At 42.6% G+C, this 17,998-nt stretch overlaps 1 protein-coding gene across 1 annotated transcript; it reads right to left on the bottom strand.

Annotated features, from left to right (window-relative positions):
• Positions 1 to 678: 678 nt before the first annotated feature.
• Positions 679 to 11,039, bottom strand: rergla (RERG/RAS-like a). The gene is made up of 5 exons (XM_072471735.1): positions 10,392 to 11,039; positions 10,179 to 10,235; positions 8,538 to 8,611; positions 7,387 to 7,535; positions 679 to 1,783 (listed from the first exon to the last, which is right to left on the bottom strand). Exons 1-5 carry the CDS (start codon positions 10,441 to 10,443, stop codon positions 1,513 to 1,515), a joined length of 603 nt encoding a protein of 200 aa, XP_072327836.1. The 5' UTR covers positions 10,444 to 11,039; the 3' UTR covers positions 679 to 1,512.
• Positions 11,040 to 17,998: the final 6,959 nt, after the last annotated feature.

Here is a 17,998-nt window from a genome sequence, read left to right as displayed (position 1 = left end):
CACTCAACCAAATCTGCAACTGGCCATTACTGCAACAGAGCAGAAGGGTAAAGAAAGAGGAGACAGTAGTAGGGAAATGTTACAACGGATGGCTACTGCTGCCGAGCTCTGCTTGCCAGGAATACTGACCAAAGAGTCACAGAATCCCTACAGTGCAGAAGCAGGCCATTCGACAAATTGTGTCTGCACTGACCCTGTGAAAGAGCACCCTACCTAGGCCCAGTCCCCTGCCATAATCCCGTATCCCCACCTAACCTACACATCTTTAGGCACTAAGGGGCAATTTTTATCATGGCCAATCAACCCAACCTGCACATCTTTGGACTGTAGGAGAAAACCGGAGCACCCGGAAGAAACCGCAGTCACCGGGTGAACGTGCAAACCCCACACATTTACCCAAGGCCGGAATTGGACCCGGGTCCCTGGCGCTGTGAAGCAGCAGTGCGAACCACTGTGCCACCAAGCGCATGGCCACGATTATTTATCAATTAATTTTAATGGACAGCAGATTATGAAGGGATGTTTAGAAATTCCTAGTGTGTGATTCCAATGGACGAGGCTCCAATGCTGGGATGCCCATTTTCAAAGCTACCCTTCAATTCCAAACTACTGGAATTAGAAATTCACTCCAAACTGACTGACCAGGGGAATTTGAAGGCAATTACTGGCACACATGGAAACCGTAAAGGTTTTAATTGCACGACACTGAAAATGACAGAACTATAAAAAGAAATATAAATCAACCAACAGATCATGGGATTGGCAAAGTGTTTCATTTACACAAAGCTGTACAATATGATCCTACTATTATTCGTGATTTACAAAACTTTCACATATTTACATCTGCGGTGATATAAATTCAGGTTTTATATTTGTACCTTTTTACTGTGCATCAAACACATGCTCCTGATAGAATTCAAGTGTGACAGAACAGTGACATTTCACCTTGGAAAAGCAAGTGATAAGTATAGACAAGTTTTTATTAAATTTGCATGTAAGAACCTTGATGTCTCCACCAAATGTTGCACCATTAAATAGGAATCAAAATATAATAATATTTTGTTGCACTGTTATAGTGTGCATGATATAACGTACCAATATGTCTTATAGAGTCACTGACAATAGATCACATAAGGAGTGTTTACAAATTAATACCTCCAGCTAAAAGCTTTACATGGTGGAGTAAATTGCAGGCCTTTGAGCAGAGAGTGTCATTAAGTCCCACTTGCAAACTCCATGATTCTCTACAGTATCATTTGTGCCAGGAGTTCTCAGTCAGAGACCCCCCTCCCCACCACAACTACCATTTCATTTGATCCATTTCAATTGGAAATCGGACGGTCATCCCAAAAGAAAGCACCTGGTTGTGGTTTTCTGGGATTTCACTCTGAAATGATTAACTTTAACATCCATGTACAGATTGTGATTAGGGAAAAACAAAGCAACAGATATTATTGGGGGGGACTTGCATACATGACAGTACATCAGTACCAAGAACATTGCATCAAGCATCTACACAGATTTCCTTCTTTTGCCAAATACATTATTAATTAACTTGGCCATTGATTTTGAACCACTGGGTCTTCTCCTGCGGCTCCCACTGACATTCCTGATGGCCTTTGAAAACATCATTGCCACCTCTTGGTGGTGCTCAGCTGCTGACAGTTCGCAAAACTGGCATTTGTTTTCTCCAGCCAGGAGCAGTCCTTCCTCCTCTCTCACTTCTCTCACATGGCACAGGTCTTGCTTATTGCCAACTAAAAATATCACCGACGTTGCCTCCCTGTGCAAGTGAAGAAGAATTCAATGGATTAGGAGGCAGTCAGTAAATTCTTAACGTCTTCAGCGTTTTACATTGAATGTTAAACCAAAAAGGTTTTGAAATCGCCATCCCAATCTTGGTTGCTACAACTCGCCTCTTTTACTACTTAGCCACATTGGTGCCAGAGGCTGAAAAGCTAATTCCACATCTTTGAGGAAACCACATGAGGTTCAACAACTGCTTTATGCTGTGCTATGGACACCACCGGTCTTCCAAGTTCACTCTGACTATGCACATTAGCAAGCTTTTAACATTGCCCTATGACTTCACAGTGTCACAGCTGGCAGGTGAGACTCCCTTGGCCACTGAATGTTGGGCCTTAAAAGCTCCAATGTGAATTTTGCATATCATTTTCACCACATCTCCAGAATGCACTGGAATTCGACTATAAAAAGGGGCATAGGTGAATGTTACATTATTGCCAGACTATAGGAGCACAGGAGCAAAGTTAGGTCATTCGGCCCATCCAATCTATTCTGCCATTAGATTTGTGGTCTCAACTCCACCTTTCTGTCTGCCCGCCCACCAGATTACAAATGAGGGGGCATTTGTAACTGTAATAGTAACATTTTAAATTAAACTCACAGGAATGTTTTTCAGCGTAAATGTGAAATTTAAATATAAGCTTGGAAAACTGATTTCTTTGTTATTTTTCTTAACTTTTTGAACACAAACTATGTTTCAAATAATTGTTAATTATTATTACTGTATGCCAATAGTTCAGGCAAAATGCCTTGAAATACTTTCCTGGCCAATATAGATCTATATGAAATGTTGAAAGCATGTTCCTGACAGAAAGAAAAGCAAAAGAAAATAAAGCCCAGAGTAATAAACAAGTCTTTAAGCCGAGCTTTGCGCACTCCCTTCGGAAAGAAAAGTGCAATCTTTTTGTAAATGTTCCTTTGTGACCAGCAGTTTCTCAGTAAGTAAAGGCACCATAGTCCCAGATGACCAAAGGCTGCTTTTCCATTTGAGGGGGGAGAGCAAACTGGTGGTGATTTAACCTGAGAGTCACCAACTGAGGGTCACCAACTGAGCTAACAGGCCTCCAACTGTCAGTAGATTAGTAATCGAGAGACCCAGGTAATGCCTTGGAGACCCGGGTTCGAATCCCACAGATGGTGAAATTTGAATTCAATAAAAATCTGAACTTAAAAAGGTCTAATAATAACCATGAAACCCATTGTCGATTCTTGTAAAAACCCATCTTGTTCACTAATGTCCTTTAGGGGAGGAAATCTGCCATTCTTGCCTGGTCTGGCATCCATATGACTCCAGATCCACAACAATGTGGTTGACTCTTAAATACCCTCAGGGATGGGTAACAAATGCTGGCCCAGCCAGCGACAACCACACCTCATGAACTATTTTTTTAAAACACAATGGTAGAATTTTTAAATAGATAACTTTGGGTACAATGGGCGGGATTCTCCCGTCCGCCAGCCATGTGGTTCTCGACCGCGTGCCGTTCGCTGATGGCAGGAAAATTGAATCACAGCGACCAGAGAATTCTGGCCAATGTTATTGAGAAAACCTAGAAATCAACCAATCTCTAGGGACTGGTGACTAAAATTGGTCAATGACAAAGCACCTGTAACAATGATCCTGCATCACTTCAAGAATTGAACAAGTTATCCAAGTGAATCAAATGATACAAAGCTACAGTGCACGTAACTATCTGATAGTTCAACAGAAATTGAGAAAATTCCTGTTTACCCACAAGATCCAATGTACAATAAAACAAATTTTCTTGAAACACAAATGAGATGACCGAAATAACGATTTTTGGAAAGGCAACCTAAATCTGACTTAAATAGTTACCAAGAAAGGGAATATACATGACTTTTGTTTAAAAATACAAATGTAATTTTGGTTCTTCACAGATCATGCTATCATAGATAATTGGATATACAAATCCTAACAATTACAACTTTTATAACAGTGTCATAAAAGTAAACTCAGTCTCCACAATATAATAATTTTGCCAAAGTTTACACTTGTGAAAAAACAAATGTATAATTACATCAGTTGTCGAGATTATGGCCATACAAGCTGTAGTCCATACAGAAGATAGACATCCTGACTTATTATTTTATTTGTTTCCAGAATTGGACGTTTATAGTTTATTACATGAAAAATGGCAATGTTAAAAGAGATTCCAGATCTATATCGCCATTTGGCCAATGAACTGAAGATATACGCCTAGATTTTCTAATCAGTGTAATTTTAGCCATTGGGTTAATGCCGGGATTAAAACAACACTGATCAGAAAATCAAGGCGATAATGTTGCCCTTTTTTCTACCATTGTCCTGTGTCCAGCCTAACCTGCAATGCGTTTTTACAAATTTGAACAGAGATATCATAGTTTGTGTCCAAACAGATCAGGAAGATCATTTTTTGAGTGTTCCATCAATGTGACTGAACTTTTGTATACGATTTTCCACAGAGAAAGTCAACATGATAATCTACAGTACAATAAATTGTACAGAGCTGCATACAGCTAAATCCAGTCTGTGAATTCATTTCTGGCCAAACAATATAATTTATTTTGCAATAAATGCGAATGAAAGAGTTGCGTGGTTAAAGGACAGTAAGTAAATAACAGGCACCTTTTGTTCAAATATCTGCTACCCTTCTCTTAACGTTCTTTCCTCCGTCTCGTACACTGCTCCAACAATGCTCAATACAAGCTCATGAAACAGCACGTCACCTTTCTGCAAGGTACTTTACTTCCTTCTGCCCTTAACAACTTCACATTTTAATCCCCAGTCCTGGACATTCTGGAATCACTCACAGCTCCGTGGGACCCATCTCTCGTGTCCATGTTTGTCACCTTAATGCTTCCTTTTGGTTTTCTTTGGTATTTAATCACTCCTGTCTGCCATCCTCTCAAAATGTCCCTTGTTCTTTTCTTGCTCCACCTTTTCACTAGCTCCATCTTTTCACTAGTTCTGTATTTCCTTAGAGACGGTTAATCTCATCTTCCTGAACTGATGAAAAGTCATCAATCTCTCTTGCTCTCTCTCCACAGATGCTGCTTGAACTGTTGAGGGACTCCAGCAATTTCTGTCTTAATAACATAAATATTTTATTGTAGAAGGCCATACCACTGATAAAACACTGGACATGGTGGCACAATAACTTTTTAGTATGAGGCTGCTCTTGAGCTGTGCTTGGATTTGAGCTCAAAATTAGCAATGAAAGGCAAGAAAATTTTCAGCTATGGCTCAGTCTAATTAAACAGTCCACAGTTTCACATGTCGAATCATCTAGGCAGTGTTTATCTAGCATTCTGATCAAGCATTTCCTGCACTTCACTTTCCTTGTGCTTCCCAGCTAGTATTTCTGGAAAAACTCGCCTTAACAGTAGTCCTCATTGTTATCACGAGTGCACATACAAGATGCAATGATCCAAGATCAGTATAATTATTCTTTGCTGTTTCCAAAAATTCACCCGCCCAATCTTCAGGTTCATTTTGGATTATTCCAACAAAGATCAGAGCACTGTTTCTATCATCAATTCCATCCTTGAGATGGATTGGAAGTATCATGAACTCCCAGATCAGGTAAACCACAGGTTAAGTGAGCAACAACTCAATTTTGAGCTGATAATGGGGGGAGATTTTAATACGGTGTTGGAACCAGGGCTGGATAGGTCGAAGTCCAGGACTGGAAGGAGGCCGGCAGCAGCCAAGGTACTTAAAGATTTTATGGAGCAGATGGGAGGTGTAGACCCGTGGAGATTTAGCAGACCTAGGAGTAAGGAGTTCTCGTTTTTCTCCTATGTCCATAAAGTCTACTCGCGAATAGACTTTTTTGTGCTGGGTAGGGCATTGATCCCGAAGGTGAGGGGAACGGAGTATACGGCTACATTAGTAACTGGAACATTTGGGCGTGATTGAGTGGCCATGTTGTGCCCAAACAACAGCTCCCTGCACAGCAGCGTGGCCAATGAAAGCTGGGCAATCCCGCTCCCGGGATCTATCTGGTTCGTAACACCTCACACAATCTAACACGATCTCACGGGGCGTTGTGATGTGAATCCTGCCCATTTTGGGCGTGATCACTTTTTAGCAAATCTGCATAGTAAAGCGAGACAGCTAGTCACACTTTAATGTGCACATTCCAGAGGTACCCGAGGCATGGGATCAATCTACCTCACCTCAGAGACCTCAGGTGAGCTCCAGTCACTACTGGTCTCCACAAACGGGGACCAAATGGCACTTGTGGGGGTTTCCCAGGGGATCGGAGGCTCCCAGGTGCATGCCCTTTGGGCAGTGTGGTACCCTGGCATTGCCAGCCTGGCATTGCCAGCTGGGCACCCTGTCTATGCCACCTGGTGGTGCCAAGCTGGCATTTTTTCTGTGGGCGTGATGAGGCTGGGGGTGTCCTGAGCAGGTGTTGGGGGTATGCAGAAGTGGGACACTCCCATAGTGGGGTGGGGGTGGGTCAGGGGTTGCTAGGGGCTTCAGAGTTTGGGACGCCACTTAAAAATGGCATCCCTATCTCTCGCTTCACTGAGGAGTACCGGCGAACTGAGTTCCTCAGTGTACAGAATGAGGCTATGTGCGGCCTTGGCCATGCGTTCTCCATTGAGGCCCCTTATCAAACGCATGTCATGTTTTATAGTCTTGTGTTTCTTGACGCTACGAGTGGCAGGAAACACGAGGCTAAACATGCTCGCTACTGGACTTTGTTCCCGTTGAGTTAAATGGCGCCCAAAAGGTCTTAAGATAAAGATAATGGTTCCTTGGTTTATCTTTGCATTACATCCTTTATTGAAAAAGGTTTTGGCATTTGCAATTCTCCAGTCCTCGTATTTAAACATATAAAGTTTGAAGGGGGCTTGACGGGGTCGATGCTGAGAGGATGTTTCCTCTCGTGGAGATGGACTGTTTAAAATTAAGGGATCGCCCATTTAAAATGGGGATGAAGAGGAATTTCCTCTCTCAGATGTTCGTTAGTCTTTGGAATTCTCTTCCACATAGTGCACTCCACTGGAGGTTAGGTCACTGTATATATTCTGGAGGTTAGGTCACTGTATATATTTAAGACATTATGAGGCAGATTTTTAATTGACAAGATAGTAAAGGGTTATGCTGGGCAGGCAGGAAAATGGAATTAAGACAACAATCGGATCAGCCAAGATCTCATTGAATGGTGGAGCAGGCTCGAGGGGCTGAATGGTCTACTCCGCCTCTTATTTCTTTGAATCCTAAGTGCCCAATGCAGGGCTTACTGTATTAGAACTTTTGACTGAACGAGACTGAGACAAGCCAATGACAGCCAAATACAGTACAGCAGGCTTCTCGTGGTAACTGTAGGATTTTGGGTCTACTTCTGTATGAAAGGAGAGACACGTATGAACATCTGATAAATGTGACATAAGAATATGATGCATCATCATCAATAAAGAAAATCACCAGTCAACAGGAGTGACTAAAATCCAAGAACAACAGAATAAAGAGGTTGCTGTAAATGAGATGGACAGCAGCCAATAGATCTAACCAGCCCAATTCAATGAGGTAACAGGATCTGTGAGGTAATGGAATGATGTTCTTACCGTTTACAAATTTCGCTACTCAGTTCTCGGATTCGCCGAATGAGTGCTTTTGCAAATGCAAAAGAGGATCGGTCACCAATATCGTACACCACAACAAACCCATCAGCCCAGTTCACTTGATCGATCAACGTGGACTTACTCTCACAGTGCTGGAAGAGAAACAGTGTTAGAAAGACACTGGGCAGTCTGAAGTGTGCTTTATTTGACTTACTAATCATCAATTCAGTTTGGAGGTAGTCACATGAATTATAACCTACTCATATCCTTGGCATGTATTATCAAGTAATTGCAACTGTCAAATAGAAACAAAAAGGCTAAACCTTGGTGATTAACCACAGCCATAATTAGGAAGTGAGCTAAGACAGGCTCTAAACTCCATTGACAGCATTCATAAAACAAAAGAAACTCACTTTACTCGTTACTCCTGTATGATGTTATCAGCTCTAATCCCCCAACCTTTGCCTATAACCTTATCTATTGCTCCTTTTCAAACACTTAGCCAATTTTTAAAAAAAATAAACTTCATGGTCTTTCAAGTAGAACACTGCCAGACTGAAAACTCTCTACTGCAAAATATCTCTTTTAACTCTCCACCAGTCCAAAGATGTGGAGGTTAGGTGGATTGGCCATGATCAGTGCATGGGGTTCGAGTGATGTAGGTAAGGTGCTCTTCTTGGACAGACAGTGCAGAATCAAAGGGCTGAGTTGCTTCCTTTGGCACTGTAGGGATCCTACGAATTTAGGTTCCCCACTTGATGATCGTCAAGTTATGGCCCTTGTCAATATTGGAAACATCACCATTTACCAGTGCAAACTCTTTAATAATTTTGAGATTTCCTGTCAAACATCTATATGGTTATAGCACTCTTTGCAACTCTTGGGACATATCAAAACACTTCACTTTGAAGGGATCAAGTTGCTACTGGCTTTAAGCTTCTCCTATTAGCATCTCATACCAACAATATATGGAACTGACAACTAACAGTTATTAATGAATGATTTACACATTGTCTAAAGAAGCAATATACTCGATGAGGTCACCTCATCATTCCTATATAACTTTACAACAACAGACCTGACTTTGTCAGTCTTCAGAATAGAATTAAGTTTCTACCATCAGCACAAGAGACCTACTCTGAAGAAATACTCACTTGGGAACAAGGGTCAAATATTTCTAAATTCATTTGTCTCCCATCTATGGATAAGCGTTTTTTGTAGATACACTCTGCAAAAAAAACAAAAATAACTGGCGATCAGAATATTTCACGGCATTGTTGCTACATCTCCTTAAAAGGTATGCCTTGCAGGAACTCCATTTCAGTAAATAGATACACCTTTGCAACGGTAAGGACACAAGAAGTTAAGCCGTTTATTCTGATGTCAACCTGTGCATAAATCAAGTAAAAATCGGATGTTACCAGCTGCAATTAAAAAATAACATTTTTAAATATTGCACACAGGTTTCAGTTCCTGGGGTAAATGAAGGGATTTATATTCAGCCTTATCACAGGATTTCACAAATAACTCCGGTTAAATCATTCAATACCTCTGACATTCAATCACGATATTGACGTAAACAAATATGCCAATGTATGCACAAGCTGATTTCACAAACTGTGCTTTATGAGTACTACTCACAGGCTGGGTGACATGGTAGCTTCCTGCTGATGTCTACCCCTGGGCTGATGGTTTTCAGTGCAATGAGTTTTAACATTTTGAATTGTGATTAAAACTGAGATTAAAGGCAAGTCACGGCATCGTAAATATTGGGCAGAACATCACCAACTATATTTCTTATGGGAACAGGTTCTTATGGGATGTTCAGTCTTCAAAAGGGAGTTTGCCAGCAATTTACAATGAATGACACAGCATCACTAACATAAACAGTGTATTTTTGGAACTAAAAACTGAAAATGCTGGAAATATTCAGCAGGTCAGTAGGCATCTTCAACCTTTTCAGGTCAATGACCTTTCAATCTGGCCTTGCATTGGACCCTTTCATTATACAGGTCCTCAAAATCAGTTTTTAGCCAATTTAATTCACCTGGTATCAAGGAGCAACTGAAGACATTGGATACAGATAAAGTTAAGGGTCTTGACATATCCTGGTCGTAGTACTAAATATGTGCCCTCCAGCACTGTGCCCCTATCCAAACTATTCCAGTACAGATACAACACTGGCATCAGCTGGCAAAGGGGAAAATTGCCCACGTGGGTCCTGTCTTCCAAAAATAAAAGACAGCTAAGAGGCTTGATGGAGATGTTCAAAGTCCAGGGGGGTTTGAAGAGAGGGGATAGGGAGAAACTATCCCTGCTCATAAAAGGATCAAGAAAGAGAGGGAACAAATTTAAAGTGATTTGCAAAAGAAGCAAATGTGATGTGAGGAAAGACTTTTTGGTTGGGGTGTGGAATGCACTGCCTGGAAGTGTCGGGTAGGTAGGTTCAATCAGGGCATTAAAGAGGGTAATAGATGATTACTTGAATAGAAACAATGTACAAGGGTGGGGGAGGGGGAAAGGCAGGGGAATGGCACTAAGTCACAGTACTCATTCGGAGAGTTAGTGCAAATAAGACGGGCTGAATGGCCTCCTTCTGCGCAGTGAGCACCCTGTGGATCACGTGCACAGCTTCCCCATGCAAAATCTGACCGTGTTGTGGCCGGGCACTGGCCTTAGCGGGAAAAGTACATCTTGACATAAATGTATCAGCACCCTTTTTACTGAAAAGCCCAGACAAGTTTGTTGGCGAGGGTGGCGGGGTTCCGAATTCAGCACTGGGGTTCAGCACTTACCAGAATTGGACGCGTACTCGCCGATGAAACGCTTGGTCAGAAAACGCACCACAAGAGCTGTAAAGAAAGGAGAAAAATAAATCAATCAGCGGCCAATGATCCACACAGGGGGGAGGCTCCTGAAATTTCACACAAAGAAACTGCCCGGGAAAGAAGTTGACGGTCTCTGTTTAGAAATACAGGAGTGAAATGACCTAAACAATCCTCACTTACCGGATTTCCCAACTCCGTCGGTGCCTAACACGGCAAGTTTGATATCATTCATGATCGCTTTCTCCAAAGTCTTGCTCCCTGTTGTTTGAGTGTTTATTTTCTTGGGGGGGGGGGGGGGGGAAGAGAGCTGCTATCGCTGATTTGGAGACACTCTCAGCCCTGATTTTCGGACTGTGTGAGGCTCTTACATCCCACTCCCTCTCCTGCTCAAGTCCTTCTCCTGCTCAAGCCTGTCTCTCCTGCTCAGGGCTCCCCTCTCCTGCTCAAGCCTGTCTCTCCTGCTCAAGTCCTTCTCCTGCTCAGGGCTCCCCTCTCCTGCTCAAGCCTGTCTCTCCTGCTCAGGGCTCTCTCTTCTGTTAAAGGCTCCCTCTCCTGCTCAGGGCTCTCTCTCCTGCTCAAGCCTGGCTCTCCTGCTCAGGGCTCTCTCTTCTGTTAAAGGCTCCCTCTCCTGCTCAAGCCTGGCTCTCCTGCTCAGGGCTCTCTCTTCTGTTAAAGGCTCCCTCTCCTGCTCAGGGCTCTCTCTTCTGTTAAAGGCTCCCTCTCCTGCTCAAGCCTGTCTCTCTCCTCCCCAGGGCTCTCCTGCTCAGGGCTCTCTCTCTCTCTCTCCTGCTCAGGGCTCTCTCTCTCTCTCTCCTGCTCAGGCACACCCCGCTTTGCAGCTGGCCGCTGGGCGGGCTGATCGCTTATTAAACTAGGTTTGCGTCAAACTTTGGCGCAATAAAAGCTGCCAATATCTCCCCTTGGCCTCCAGGAGACGTAGCAGATCCGTAATTCTGGGGGTGGGGGTGGGGGCGGGCGGCGGGGGGGGGAAACAGTCCTCCTGGGAGTGGGAAACAGTGAGTCTGGAGATCACCGATCCCCTTTACCCATCGACAAGGGATCCCAATGCAATGGGGAGGGGGTGAAATAAGGAACTCTCTCCGGAAAGTCCTCGGATAAGTTTTTTTCTTGACACTTCAAACTAAAGGAACCGTGAGCTGGGATTAAGGAAATAATCCTTTGAAAGCATAGGTGTGGGGAAGTAAAATCAAACCATAGATAGGCTAATTGTTGAGAATCGGTCAGAAAACGTGGTCATTAAGTAAGGCATGAAAAATGAAACACTTACAGAATGCAATAGGGAATAAAGTTATAAAAACATTCTGAATGTGTCTTTGGGAAGAATTAGTGACACATAGAAACGTGCCATAATTGCATGAATCACAGCAAACAGTCATGATTTAAGTTTAATTTATATAAAGTGGAGTCCACCTTTAAAAGTTGCAGTCTCGGAAGGGACGCTGATCTGCTGTTGTTGCTATCAGCCTGGATTTGCACAATGCACGGCCGATTTCAAGTTGCAATGATGAGTTATAAGAGTAATATTGGAACAAAAACGTTCCCGCATTTATGCCATTCATATTCTGATATTGATGAGGTGATTGGTATTTTTGCCCGCAGATTAATGCCCCCTCATGGATGGAATGGGTATTGTGAACCGTGCAGGAAGACGGATACCATTGGAGGCCGGATGATGTGTGTCCCGTTTTTAAACAAAACAAGTTATGTGACTGAAAACCTCTTCCAGAATAACACGTTTTAATATCAAACTGGCCATATTTTAACATGCAATGGCCAAAGCATGCCTGTTTAAAATAATATAACCCACATGTTAGCTGATCCCTGTAGGGTGTTCCTTCTGTGTCTGAACTATTGCAAGGACGGGCCTGTGGCTGATGGATAAAAGCCAAACAAATCTCTTGATCAGCTCCATGTTATGAACTTCCTTTTGGGTGTCTGCCCAATCTTAAATTGTCCACGACTTTGCATGTCGGCCAAGGCAAGTTTACTGCTCCTCTGAGGTGCTGATTTTGTGCCACTTAATTACATAGACTCACTTGTATAAACTCACTTGTATAAACTCCCCATGTGGAAAATAAACACATCCAAACATTGACATCAGTAACCATGCGGACATGAAGAACAACCCGCCATACATGTGGGAGGGGCAGACAAGGGAATCATTTCAACCAAAGCCATTGATGCCTTTCCTTTTATACAATCATTGGTAATCATTGGGAGAGAAATGATCATGGTCTAAGATAAATATCCTTGATTAACAAATTAAATACACACTTTTTGATGTCGCTTCAAGTACACGGCAACTTCATATTTGAATATGGGGCTACTCTTCCTGAATGGGCTGTCCTCCCTGCAGCTCCTTGGCAATTATTTATCAAACCAGGGCAAAGTGCTGTGATTATGTTTGTCACAGGTAATAGGTCTGGAGTCTGTCTCAGCCAAAGCAAAGATTGAATATTGTGCTGTTTGTGTTAACCTGATCTACATTGTGATGAGTGTAGACATTTTATATATTACATTTTATATTTGTGACAGTAGTGTTATTAATAGACTGAGTTAAGGCATATATTTGTGGCAGTAATAAAGGTATCCAGACTGTGTCTACTAAATCTGTAATTAAGGAGCCATAAAAGGTGAGGTCTTGATTGATTCCAACCACTTACTTGGTTACAGATAAGGGCTAATGGGACATTGTTATGATTTCTGGAGATTCCTTGGAGAGTAGATAATGTATTAAGGGTTGTATTTACTCCTAGCTAAGCAGGTCAGATGACATAAAAGTGGGATACAGATGATATAATTAATGGGAGGAGTCAGGTCTGTGTTGTTTTGCAGTTTTACATAGGATTTGAGTCTGACAAGACAGAAGGTATTTGAGTTGAACAGCAGTTTTACCAAATACTGCTAGGTTGAGCAGAAGTGTATTGAATCTGCTCTTGGAAGGAACACTCTCCAAATGTCTCTACACAGCTGAGCAAGTAATCCTGTTTTTAAACTTTATTTATAAGTGACATTTGAACCGTATTGGGCTGCTTAATGGAGTTAGTGGCAGGTATAGATAATAAGTGTAAGTTTTTCCTTGTGTTTAAGAAATGTTTAACTGATAATTGTAAATATATATTTTTGATGTTAATGTGGTTAATTCTGTGTTTAAATTAAAGTTTGTTTTAACACAAAAAATTTCTATAGATCAGAGACATCACTCCTGGGGTGAAGTAGCCTTTCCTCACAGATTTACAAATTAAAAAGAAATTGTTTGAGGTTCTTGTCTGGTGTTGTAGCAAATGTTGAGGTCGGGTCATGTATCCTAACAACACATTAGCTGTCTCGCCAACGGAGCTAAACAGTCCCCAGTTGAGCTGTGGTATTCAAATAAATAGGAACATATGAGACATTGAGACATAATAAATAGGAACAGGAGTAGACCATTGGGCCCATCGAGGCTTGCTCTGCCATTCAGTGTGATCATGTCTGATCCTTAGCTTCAACTCTACTTTCCCGCCCTCACTCGATATCCCTTCATTCCCTTATAGACCAAAAATCTAAGTCAGCCCGATTTATCATCACCGATGGAGCATTCACAACCCTTTGGGTAGGGAATTTCAAAGATTCAGGACCTCTTGAGTGAAGAAATTCCACCTAGTCTCAGTCCTAAATAATTACCCCCTTATCCTGAGATTGTGCACCCCAGTGTTCTAGGTTCCACAGCCGGGGTGGGGGGTGGGGAGCGGTGGGGCTTGTGGGGATGGGGGAGGATGGACACATCCTTAATGCCCATTGTGTCAATCTCCTTCAGAACCGTGCATTTTTCATGAAATTACCTCTCATTCTGCAAAACCCAAATTACTCAGCCACTCATCGTGGAACAACCTCCTCATCCCAGGGACCAATTTAGCAAACCTTCACTGTACTGTCTCCAATGAGAGTACATCCTTCATTAAATCTGGAGGCCCAAACTCCACACAGTATTCCAGGTTTTGTCTCACCAAAGCTCCTTCCAATTGTAGCAAGATCTCTTTATTCATGCGCTTCAAGTCCATTGCCATTAAGCTTTAACATGCCATTTGCCTTCCTCATTTCTTGCTGTGCCTGAATGCTAACTTCCTGTGTTCCCTGTGCAAATGCATTCAAGTCTCTCTGGAAATACGTTTTTTCCAAAAATAGACTTTATCCGTAAAATTTGTGAAAGTGCATTTTGCGCACTTTTCTTTGCTCATTTTATGTACATTTTTTCACAAGATGGTAATTTTCTTGATATTTACGATACACATTTTCTGTCAGGCAGACAGCCTGAGGGTGAAATATTTCAAATTGAAAAATTACAGAAAATGCAATCGAATTCAACTTTCTACTGCCTGCTGTAGTTGACTATTGTGGTTCAAGGTTTGAAACCAGTAACTGTCATGGGGCAAACTCCTACTGCCATGAGGTCACCTGGGAGCTGGTGAAGAGGGGGAAACTGAGGGTGGTGAAGGAGGGAAATCAAGAGCCGTGATATGGGGAAATGGAAGAAACCCATTTGTTATGGACACCTGATCAGATCTAAATAGTGACTAAGATACTGGACCAGACCAGAACATTTTCTAAAATTTTAAGACTGCGTGGAAAGATCGATTCACCCCGGGAGTGATTGCCTAAGAAATAGAGCTTGGTTATTTTTACAAACAATACTTTATCAAAGCAAAAGAAAAACAAGAACAGCTTACATGTGTATTTAGCTCTAACACACGGTTCCCCATTAAACAAAACATAAGATGAATATGCAGCTCTCAACTCCACTTAGGCAGGCAACAATGATACTTGCATTTACAGAATGTATTGCTGCTAGTAGTGAAGCTCTTTCAGACCTCTTTCCGAAAGCCTGTCTCAGAAGCAACTTTTAATGACTTCTCTTGGTTGCTTTCCAAATCCTCCTCCCACACTTGTTCAAACAGGATTCTTTTTCTCTCTCTAAGCTCCACCCAGCCCCTCAAAAATGGTTCCATCTAGGGTGTCCAGACCTGAAGTTGAGAATTCGCTATTGTCAGTCCGGATGAAATGATCAATCGAACACCAAGTCACTTCAACGTACATTTATTCGTGGCCGGGGTTGCACCACTGTACTTCGGGGGAGCACAGCAGCAAGCCAATATTAGTAGCTTATATACAGTATGACACTGTCCCTTTTCTGAGGACGGCCCCCTTAGAGGCCCAAGTTAGGGACACATTCTGTTGCTCTCAGCTAAATTATTATTATCTTTAATATGAGGAACCCATTCCCTCAGCTGCGTCTGGTATTGCAGACTGTCTAGTGCAAAATCAGAAGCGATTCATCTCGAAAGTCACGTACACATTTTACACAAAGCTTTGACATTCTATTTCCCATCAAGCTCTCTTTGACATTCCATTTTCCATCAAGCTCCGATTCTATCTTGAGCCAAACTCTCATTCCCCCCTTTTATCATTTTATGATAACTTCTAATCCACAGCCACTTGCCTCAGTCTTTCCCATTCTATCTGCACTTCTATCATTTTCCTACGTTCCTCTGCACCTTCTTTCTCATCCATTAGCTCTTCAAGGCTCACTTCATGTTACTGTATTAACTGTTGGGAAATTACTGCTGCTACGACGCTTTTACACAAGCATTTTATTAGGAAGCTAAGCATGATTATTACAAGTATTACAACTACCAGGATTATTAATCCATGCACCAGGTAAGAACCCCATGATCCGTCAAACAACCAATCTAACCACCCACCGCTTGATGTTTCATGCAGTTTCTTAACCTCTTTGCGGATATGATCCACGAGGTGGGTGATGTTCTCCGAACTATCGGGGATGTAGGTGCAACATTCTGAACTGATCACAGCACATGTCCCACCTTTGTTTGCAAGGAGGTAATCTAGGGCCATTCGGTTTTGCAGGGCTATGGTTCTTATTGCTACCATTTCATTATTTATCTCTGCCAATGCTTCAGTGGTGTCGTTTGCTACCTCTTCCAGGATTTTTGCTACCTTCCTTATTTCCTTTATTGCAAGAGCTACCCCGGTGGCGGGAAGCAGGATCCCAATGTATTGCTGCGTTTCGGTTATTGCTCTCTTTTGTCGCTTCATCGTTTGGTAATGGTCGCCTAGATTGGCGAGGTGGTGAAAAAGGGGACTATATACCCCAGAGAGCAGGATCCTGTCCAATTCTCTGGCAGCCAGGGATATGACTTGTGGCCACAAATAAAGTACGTCCCATTGTATGAAGTGAGTTTGTCCACGTCAAACCCTTCAGCCATCAGGGAGTACTTGAAGGTACCTGTCCCGTTAGCCTATGGGACGTCTAGCGTACACCCATAAAACTGAGGAGATGTATATACGGGATAGATCTTGGATGTGTTGGCCACTACAAATTTGTGCTTGCATCGACTAGCATCTACGAATATTCCTTTAACCACATTCCTTACTAAACATATTATAGTCCCATTTACAGTTGACCCGATGACAGGGTAGGTTGCCCTTAGTCACTCCACTGATGAGTATGGTCTGATTGCATTGTTGTACGTAGGCCGAACATCCATCCACAGGGGTCGTGTTCCAAGGTCCTTCTCCTGAGCCTTGACTGGTGCATTGTAAGGTGTCTCCTCGCTGGAGGTGATGAGTCTGCCTTCCTTTGGGACCGCAGATCCTTCGCTTGGCCTCCCCCTTCATCTCCAAAAGTCCCAGCAGGGTTACAATAATAAGTGTGGCCTTCATCCTTGAAGTGATGCCGGAGTTATTACCTAGGGCTCAAAACAGAGGGTTATTTTCTATTGCATTTTCACAACCTTACAATGGTGGATGTGGATCCAGGCATTTCTGCCTTCCACTTTTACAGCAGTGGGAGTAATGAGTAGGACCTGGTATGGTCCTTCCCATCGGGATTCTAATCCTTTCCTAATCCAATTACGAATCAGGACATACTCTCCCGGATTAATAGTGACAGAACTGGACAAGGGAGATATCTCCTCATAAGCAGCTCGCACCCGTGAATGGAGGCCTTTTGGCACTTTGGTCAAGGCTATCACATAGTTGGCCATTTCAGTAGTCATACGGTGAAACTGTACTTCCTTAGGGCTTTCTTGATCCCAGGGAGTGCGAAAGGGTCTTCCATACAGAATTTCGGCGGGACTCAGTCATGTCTTTCCAGCCGGGGTTGCACGTATCTGGAAGAGGGCAATCGGCAATAATTTGAGCCAAGTGGCTCCAGTCTCTGCCTGTAGTTTTGCCAGTTTTGTTTTTAATGTCTGATTAGCTCTTTCTACCATTCCCGCTGCCTGGGGTCGGTACGCACAATGTAATTGTTGTTTTATTCCCAGCTGAGTACAAAATTCCTTATTGATCTGTCCCACAAAATGAGGTCCATAATCAGAGCTTAATCGATATGGAATCCCAAATCTAGGAACAATTTCTCGCATCAAAACTTTTACTACCGTGGAAGCTTTGTTATCTACAGTGGGGTAAGCTTCTATCCATTGACTAAATACATCAACAATAACCAATACATGTTTATAACATTGGCATCTTTCCAACTCAATGTAATCCATCTGGAGTGTCTCAAAAGGACCTTCCGGTAGCGGGGTTTTACCCATTTCACAGGGTACTGCTTTTCCAGGGTTATATCGCTGACATACCAGCAACGACTGCTAATGTTTTGTGCTATGTCCTGCAGTCTTGGATGCCACCAAGTCTTCAGCAATATATCACCCATAGCTCATGCACCACAATGAGTTGCAAAGTGAACACATTCGGTGACCCAGGCT

The sequence above is a fragment of the Scyliorhinus torazame genome, chromosome 13, assembly GCF_047496885.1.
Source record: "Scyliorhinus torazame isolate Kashiwa2021f chromosome 13, sScyTor2.1, whole genome shotgun sequence".
NCBI lineage: Eukaryota > Metazoa > Chordata > Chondrichthyes > Carcharhiniformes > Scyliorhinidae > Scyliorhinus > Scyliorhinus torazame.
The sequence above is the reverse complement of the archived record's forward strand: the minus strand, read 5'-3'. Positions and strand labels throughout refer to the sequence as shown.

What these genes read in the sequence shown, in the direction of transcription:
- rergla (XM_072471735.1), bottom strand. Translation starts at nt 10,443, where the DNA reads ATGAATGATATCAAACTTGCCGTGTTAGGCACCGACGGAGTTGGGAAA. An exon ending in CGAGTACGCGTCCAATTCTG is followed by an intron (nt 8,612 to 10,178) that starts GTAAGTGCTGAA and finishes TTTTTTTTGCAG; the next exon opens with AGTGTATCTACAAAAAACGC. An exon ending in TATTTGACCCTTGTTCCCAA is followed by an intron (nt 7,536 to 8,537) that starts GTGAGTATTTCT and finishes TTTCTCTTCCAG; the next exon opens with CACTGTGAGAGTAAGTCCAC.